The sequence below is a fragment of the Nansenia antarctica genome, assembly GCF_963989245.1.
Source record: "Nansenia antarctica genome assembly, chromosome: 18".
Classification (NCBI taxonomy): Eukaryota; Metazoa; Chordata; class Actinopteri; order Argentiniformes; family Microstomatidae; genus Nansenia; species Nansenia antarctica.
In genome coordinates this window covers 7,287,204-7,295,916 of record NC_137691.1, presented here as the reverse complement: position 1 = coordinate 7,295,916, position 8,713 = coordinate 7,287,204, and the positions used below count along the sequence as shown (strand labels likewise).

General features: G+C 46.7%; 1 protein-coding gene across 1 annotated transcript in view; it reads right to left on the bottom strand.

Annotated features, from left to right (window-relative positions):
* Window positions 1–8,511, bottom strand: part of LOC308173535 (activin receptor type-1B-like) — a gene marked incomplete at its 5' end in the record, with an annotated part of 12,006 nt that extends 3,495 nt beyond the window's left edge. Inside the window, 5 exons of the mRNA XM_080548563.1 lie at window positions 428–595; window positions 1,652–1,882; window positions 2,850–3,116; window positions 3,408–3,653; window positions 8,400–8,511. Coding sequence (XP_080404689.1) covers window positions 428–595; window positions 1,652–1,882; window positions 2,850–3,116; window positions 3,408–3,653; window positions 8,400–8,511 — 1,024 coding nt within the window. The remainder of the gene's footprint in view (window positions 1–427; window positions 596–1,651; window positions 1,883–2,849; window positions 3,117–3,407; window positions 3,654–8,399) is intronic.
* Between the last annotated feature and the right edge of the window lie 202 nt (window positions 8,512–8,713).

Sequence of the window (8,713 nt, the reverse complement as noted above, 5' to 3'; positions counted from 1 at the left end):
GCGCGCTCGCGCGCGCACACACACACACACACACACACACACACACACACACACACACACACACACACACACACACACACACACACAGACACAGACAGCCAGCCACACCCAATTACGCACGTGCACGCACACACACACACACACACACACACACACACACAGCCAGCCGCACCCAATTACGCACGCGCACACATAAACACACACACACACACACACACACAGCCGCACCCAATTAAGCACGCGCACACATAAACACACACACACAGCCGCACCCAATTAAGCACGCGCACATGCACACACACACACACACACACACACACACACATATAAACACACATAAACACCCATAAACACACACACACACATATAAACACACATAAACACACATAAACACACACACACACACACACACACACAGCTCTCTCACCCTGAGTGCCCAGGATCTCCATGTGTAGGTGTGCCAGTCCGCTGGCGGCAGACAGCGCTAGCTTGATCATGCCCTCGATGGTGACGGAGTAGCGGTTCAGGTAGTCAAACAGGGAGCCGTACTCATGGTAGTCAGACACCAGCCACAGCTGAGTCCATGTGCCGTTATCTGAGACGGGGAGAGAAAGAAAGAGTGAAAAGAGGGATAGGAGGGGGACAGTTCTACCCATCACATTAGCTTACACAGCAGAGGAAATACTCACACATTCTGCTTGATGTTACAGGGTAGTAGTACAATAGTAGCAGCAGTAGTAGTACAATAGTAGCAGCAGTAGTAGTAGTAGTAATAGTAGCAGCAGTAGTAGTAGTTAGGGCTGCACGATATATCGTTATCGTATCGTCATCGCGATGTTCGCATGCGCAATATGAATATTGTGAAAGGCAACAATATTGACGATATAAAACTCCCCCAGCATGTACAGCTCAGTCAATCAAAACATATGTTTTTACGCTTTCCCTAAACGTACAGCCAACCACAAACCTCATTTCATGGTTTCCTTAGATCGACAGCAATGCCAACCAATAAGCGAGCTTGGCCGTGAGTGAGGCAAAAAACGTGCTGCTGTCACGCAACAGTGACACACAGCGGCGCGAAAACAAAATAAATATGAATGTCCTTGACAACACGATTGCAAATCTCATACCTAAAAATAAGTCCACCTCCATTGTTTGGAGATATTTTGGATTCAGGAAGGAGGACGTGAACCAGAACGATGTCTTATGTAGGTCGTGCCTCCGCATAGTCGGGACGAAGAATGGAAACACAACCAACCTTTTTTGAAGATTGCTTATTTTTCATTGTTTCTACATTTAAAACTAGTAATATCGTACTAATATCGATATCGAGATATCTGGCATAAATATCGTGATATGCATTTTCGTCCATATCGTGCAGCCCTAGTAGTAGTATTACAATAGTATCAGCAGCAGTAGTAGTAGTAGTTGTAGCAGTAGTACAATAGTAGCAGAAGCAGTAGTGTCGTAGTAGTGTCGTAGTAGGAGTAGCACCTCAGTCACAGAAAAGGTCTCAGTAAGGCATTAAATGAAATACAAAATAAAACAGAAAATGAATGAAAAAGGTTTAGGCAGGCTGAAGCAAACAGCTTATAGTGCCTAACCCTTCCACATGTTATATTTTAAATAGCAGAAACAAAATGGCGTTTACCTTTGTTGTCAGCAGCGATGAAGCCCAGGATGTTCTCGTGGCGGAGCATGATGGTCTGGTAGATCTCCGCCTCGCGGAACCACGAGCGCTCCTCGCGGGACGAGAAGATCTTCACCGCCACGTCTCCGCCCCTCCAGCGGCCCCGCCACACCTCCCCAAAGCGGCCCTTCCCAATGATCTCCTGCAGGACGATGGTCCGCGCCACGGTCCTCTGGACAAACAGGGGCAGGCCTGCATAGAAGGGAAGGGGGGGGGGGGGGGGGGGGGTAGAGAGAGAGGGAGAGAGAGAGAGTGGGAGAGAAAGAGAGGGAGGGAGAGAAAGAGAGAGGGAGGGAGAGAAAGAGAGAGAGGGAGAGAAAGAGAGAGGGAGGGAGAGAAAGAGAGAGGGAGAGAGAGAAAGAGAGAGGGAGAGAGAGAAAGAGAGAGGGAGAGAGAGAAAGAGAGAGGGAGGGAGAGAAAGAGAGAGGGAGAGAGAGAAAGAGAGAGGGAGAGAGAGAAAGAGAGAGGGAGAGGAAGAGGAGATACAGACACAGGGGGAGAGAAAGAGAGCCAAGAATATGTCGTCAATTATAGAAGAAATCATTTAATGCCAAAATCTTGAAGAAATGCCTAAATGTTGGTTGAATGAAATAAGCAAACGTTTGTGACTTTCTTTCTTTTCTCAAAACCCAGTCAACCCAGTTGTTATTCCTATACATGTTTTAAGCAGACCATCAACAAACTCGTTGCTCAAGTAATCAAGTAACAGATGATAAGACAAATCAATAATCATAGACTTGAAGTCAGTTAACTTCAGCGGAATTGTATAGTGGTATACAGTATATAACCCAGCTGTATGGTCCTCTGGGGTTCAGTGGGTAGAGCATGGCACTAGCAATGCTTAGGTTGTGGGTTCGATTCCTGCTGGGACCATATATACTGAAAAATTGTATATATATATATATGTTATGGTACATGTGGGAATACGGTACATGTGGGAAAACTAGGGTTAGGGTTAGGTGCTAGGGTGACTTGGTACATGCTGGCATGTCTAACCCTAACCCTAACCTTAACCCTAACCCTAACCTTAACCCTAACCTTAACCCTAGCACCCTAGCACCTAACCCTAACCCTAGTTTTCCCACATGTACCGTGTTCCCACATGTACCGTAACACATATATATATATATATATACTGTATATGTATATGTATACTGACCGGAGCCTGACCCGGAGGTGGACATGTCGTAGATGAGGTCCTGCAGGGTCTTGTCCTTGGCCAGGTAGAGGTGGTCGCAGGAGGGCTCCTCCACCTCCAGCCTCTGCCTGTGGCTGTAGGCCCTCTGGTGGTACTGGAAGAGGAACGCCGCCATGATCAGCAGGACACAGAGCAGGAAGACAGGCCCTGCGATCACCGCCACCAGCTCCACCGGACCCCACGCCCCCCCGGGCCCGAAGCCTCCGCCCATGCCCGGGTGAGACGTCACTAAGGGAGAGAGAGAGAAGAGAAGAGAGAAGAAAAACTTTAAAAATACATATTAATGTACTTTGAACAGACAGAAGTGACACAGATGCAGACCCAGACCCAGACCCAGACCCAGACAGAGCCCGGAGGTTTGGAGTTGTGCAGACACACATCCCAGCTTGGGAAAAGTGCTTGTCTACTTTGGGGTATTAAGGCTACCCTTTCACGCCCTAATTACTCCCGACGTGTGTGTGTGTGTGTGTGTGTGTGTGTGTGTGTGTGTGTGTGCGTGTGTGTGTGTCTCCTCCTCACCAGACGGTACTTTGAGGTCGAGGCTGTTGCAGTAGTTGGTGTAGCAGCAGTGTGTGTTGAGCAGGCCCTCGGCGCTGAGGCAATAGAAGGGCTGTCCGGGGGGCACCAGCTTGTCCCGCGTGATGCAGATGCGGATGTGCTGCTCCTGGCCGTCGATGAAGGAGGTGGAGGCCATGCACGCCCCGTCCGTCTCACACTGGTGCCCGGTCCGCTCACACTTGACCGTGCTGCAGTTACACCAGAGTGCTGGAGGAGGAGGAGGGGGGGGTGGGGGGGGGGTGGTGGAGGAGAAGGGGGGTGGTGGAGGAATCAAGGATCATGATTACGGCGGTTGTTGACTCAAGAAGAAGAAGAAGAAACATGTTTCGTTTGGCGACGTCACCACATGTGTTGTTTAGCTCGTCATTACTTTTATGTAGTTTAAGGTTTTCGTTGACCATGTGTCATAAGTGTCTCTAGTCTTCACAGTTTTTTTTTCTTTTTTACAGTTTGAACCTCCATGGTTCCATGGTTCTATTTTCCTATCCTCTAATGTGTTGTCTCTTTGCCTTTATTTATTTATTAATGTTCTGTGGAGTGTATTGTGCTACCTTGTTAATGTATGGAATGCGCTATATAAATAATGTATATATATATATATAGCCTACAGGTTATATAGTGTGGGGCTGACATGTAACTCATACTGGGCAGACTGTAATACTAATAGGCTAGGTGCACGATCTCCACTACTTCCTGAAAGGTACCTTGCATGAACATATCCTGTCTCACTCTATTGGTTTAATTTATTAATCAGCTGTGCACTGTGTGTTCCAACAGTTTACCGCACAGCTGATTAATCAATTAAACCAATAGAGTGAGACAGGATATGTTCATGCAAGGTGCCTTTCAGGAAGTAGTGGAGATCGTGCACCTAGCCTATTGAAACATGTGCAGCTCCATATCCAGCAGAGGGCAGTCCGAGGCAGCAGGACACACAGACAGCACAGCCCCTTTTATACAATCAGGCTAATTCAATCTCACAGGCACCATCTTACTGCTGCTCTGTGTGTGCCAAGACCTTAGTAAACTAAACACATACACACAATTTCTACATTTACTTGACTAACTTTCACCTTCCAGACAGTGAAACTCCCCAGAAGACTCCTTAGTCTTGGAAAAACCCCAAGACAGACGTAGTACTGTTGCCCTTTGCCTTGAGTGTTAAACATGAATAAGATTACAAATGGCACATTAAAAGGATGTCAAGAAGACAGAGATTTCCTCTGAAATAGAATAGTGTTACTAGCGTACTACGGTACTGCTCCTTAGGCATCAGTCAGGTAATCATATGAAAGACAAGAGAGAGAGAGAGAGTGATGTAATAGAGTGTTAGGAGTGTTTCGGTGCCAGGGACGTACAGTGCCTTCAGGAAGTATTCACACCCCTGGAGGCTTTTCCACAGTTTGTTGTGTTACAACCTGACTTTAAAATAGATTTAATGGAGATGTTTTGACACTGATCGACACAAAATAGCCTACGCCGCCCATAACATCAAAGTGAAAAGGATTTTCTTTAAAACTTTTTAAAGATAATTAGAAAAAGGGGGGGGGAAGCTGTAGGCTACACCCAACATACACACAGTTGTTGGAGCAATTTTGTTGAGCGACTGGGATGGTGCAATTTTCACTTGGACATTATGGGGGTATTTTGTGTAGATCAGCATCAAAACATCCCCATTAAATCTATAGTTGTAGATTGTAACAACAAAATGTGGAACATGTCCACGGGGGGGGGAATACTTAATGAAAGCACTATAGTTGACATTGTGTACCAAGTTCTTAGTGCTGAGAAAAACCTTTTAGTTAAGCCTAATGAACAGTAAACAACATTTTAAACTCGGCTTACACCTCGATAGATCACTTATTCATGGCACCCAAATGCCAGTGTCTCACCGAGATCCCAGTGAGGTGTGTTGGCTGAAAGGCACTTAAGGCTATCATGAATAAGCCATACCGCTGAGAAATGGGGGCAGACGGGACATTTAAAATTCTGCTCGAGTTTTTCATCTGACAACACGCCCTTGCCCTTGGCCCTAACCAGGCCTTGCCGCCTGAGTCCAACGGGTGTTTCAGACAACAAAAGAAACCTCCAAAATGCCTGAGTGTTATTTGATCCTCTCCAACCTACAGGCTCCGAGTCTATATACGAGGAAGGAAAAGTTCAAAGACAAAAGACGCTCTGTCTGGTGGGAGAGACCGTGCAAAGATCGAGAGGCAGTGTTACTGTAGTTAGGCCCTTTTTTTTTTCCTTCTTTTTTTAAATAAATTAACTGCCCATACAGTTTGTTAATCCTGCATCTTGTGACATCATACACTGGCCCTTTGTCTGGTGATTACAGGGGAGGTGGGTGGTGTGGCGAGGGGACCACGGGTGGGGTTGTTGGGGGTAAGCCCTCCCCCCCCCCGATGGCTGGGTGGGTAATAAGGTGGGGTAGGGAAGGGGCGCTAATGTTTTGGGGGGAATATTTTTGGGATAAGCTCCAGCCTTGTTGGGTATCCTGAGGAGGAGGGGGGGGGGGGTCAGGCAGACAGGAAGGGGGGCTAGGAGGAGGGGGTAGGCAAGGCAAGGGCATCCAATTTAACCCCCAACAGTGATGGCTGTTGCGGTTTGGTAGTGTTCTTTTTCTTTTTTTTGACGGCAGGGGTAGGGGGGATTGCATGACCAGCTGTGACTGTCATTAAACCCAGTCTAGACTGGGACTGCTACAGTGAAAATTGGGATAATTTCATTGGGGCGGCGCAGACACGGTGTGAAATTCCTAGTAATTTTGTCCATCGTTGTCAGTCAAATGTAAACAGGAGAGCCTCTGTTGCAGTGGGATTTCTTTCACAAAAAAACACACATCCATAGGAAACAAGCCTGAGAGCGGTTTTACACCCCCCCAAAAAACGCAGACTTATTCCTGTGGGTCGATCCCATCGCAATCCCATTTAATACACAGCTGATAATACCTTTATGGGCCAGACTGGTGGTGTTGCCGTTGCACCTTGTTGCACACATCTAGGTCATGCCACAGCCATGAAGCCCCTGGAAGTACAGGCTATAGAATATAATAATAATAATAATATATATATATATTATTATTTTTTAAAGTTATTTTTTCTGAGTGGGGCAGTCCCATTCATATTTTTTATTTTTATTGACAGTTACAGTGAAGATCAGGAAGGATGGGTGAGAGAGAGAGGAGGGATGACATGCAGGATATGTCCCCGGCCGGAATCGAATCGGGGACCCTGCGGTTACATGGTCAGCGCTTAACCCGCTACGCCGCCTAAGCGCCCCAAATAATAATAATAATAATAATAATAATAATAATAATAATAATAATAATGTGCCATTTTGCTGATGGGTTTTATCCAAAACGACTTACATTGCAGTGAGAGCATACAACTCAGTATATGGCCCATCGGGAATCGAACCCAAGACCTAAACGTTGTTGGCACCATGCTCTACCAACCCAGCCACAGAGGAGGACCACTCGGCCTGCATAATGGCACCTCTCACGTCTTTTCCATATCGTTAGCCTCATAGCATAATTGCCTAAGTCATACTTCACTTGTGGTCAGCCGAGCCATCTTTGTATGTAGTGTCAAAAATGTCAAAGAGATGACTTGGGCAGATAGTGATTTTGGAATGTAACAAGCATTCTGATAGGCTGATGGCATAGGCAATAATGCACAGCGAATCAGCAGTGTTAGGAGAGTAGAGTTAGGCAGATATCTCAATTTGGCCAAAATATGACTAAATTATGCTATGAGGCTAACGATATTTGACATTCAGTAGATGCCTTTATCCCAAAGCGACTTACAACAAGTACTTTCGTCTAAGTAAGTGAATCCTAGTCTAGACTAGTGAATAATCAAGGCTTCTAGCTCGCAGTAGGTCTCCACTCAAGACAACATCTAGGCCCACAGTACCAGTACTAGCAAACACACAACAGGATGAAGGGAGAGACTAGCCTCATGCATTTACCTCAGGAAAAAAAAGGTTGGTTGAAAATCCACCAAAAACCCAAGACGTAGGTTATTATATTTATATAACTTAACTTAATATAACTTCTTAGTGAAAAAAAAACCCGAGAAGGATAGTTGAGTTTGTTGGTAATGGGGAGTGTTTAGCCCAAGTGCTGATACTGGAGAGGAGCGGAGAGGGCAGCGGAAGCTCCGAGACAGGCTTCTGATTAAGACCGCTAGACGCCACTAGCCTGAAAACACACACCACTTCACTCACCCCCACCCCGTACCCCACTACGATCAATACAGGAAGGAGGAATATTGTGTGTCTGTGTGTGTGTGAGTGTGTGTGTGTCTGCGCGTGTGCGTGCGAGCGAGCGAGTCTGTTATTGTATCTGTGCTGCTCCGTCTCTTGGGCTTACTCTCGAGGCACATGTTTCATGCAGCAGATCATCTCAGACGGCGGGTCTGGCGTTTCTCACGTTACTCTTGTGAGAATGTTTGGGTGCGTTTCTTCATTCATTCATTCATTCATCTGAAATGGCAATTCATTGTGCAAGCCTTGAGAATCATAGAAAGAAAGAATGTGGCCGAATGCAGCATTGGAGGAAAAAAACGAAAACGACAACAACAAATTGGGTCATTACACACCCCATGTAAGGATGCTTCATCGACTTCAGCTCCGCATTCAACACTATCATCCCCTCCGAGCTGGTCACCAAGCTCAAAGGCCTTGGCATCAGCAGCACCTCCTTCTGTCACTGCATCCTGGACTTCCTGACCCACAGACCCCAGTTTGTTAAGCTCGACAACCACCACACCTCCTCCACCCTGACCCTGAAACACCGGCGTTTTGGTACATTTCTGCAGATGTATATGCTGTATATGGTTTGAGAGAGAGTAGTGTTGAATGTTACTGTTTTTCAGAGAGAGGCATGTTGCCTGAACACGTAAGTAATCGTGAAGACACCTCTCACCCCAGTGTTTGCCCTCCTCCCACACGGGAGGCGGTACAGGAGTCTAGGCTCCCACACCAGCAGGCTGGCGAACAGCTTCTTCCCTACAGCTGTCAAGCTGCTGAACTCAAGATCACGGCGATAGCCTGGCTCCATAGCCCCCACCTCTATCCCCCCCGCCCCCCACCCCAGCCAGCCCCCTCCAACAGGATGAACACTACACACACACACACCCCCCTCACCCATACCACTCCGGACTTCAACTCTGCTTTTGCCCACTACTGTTTTTGCACATTGTATATACTAGCCTATATTGAATTGATAACCATTGCCCTTGCTCTGTACAGATCTACATATC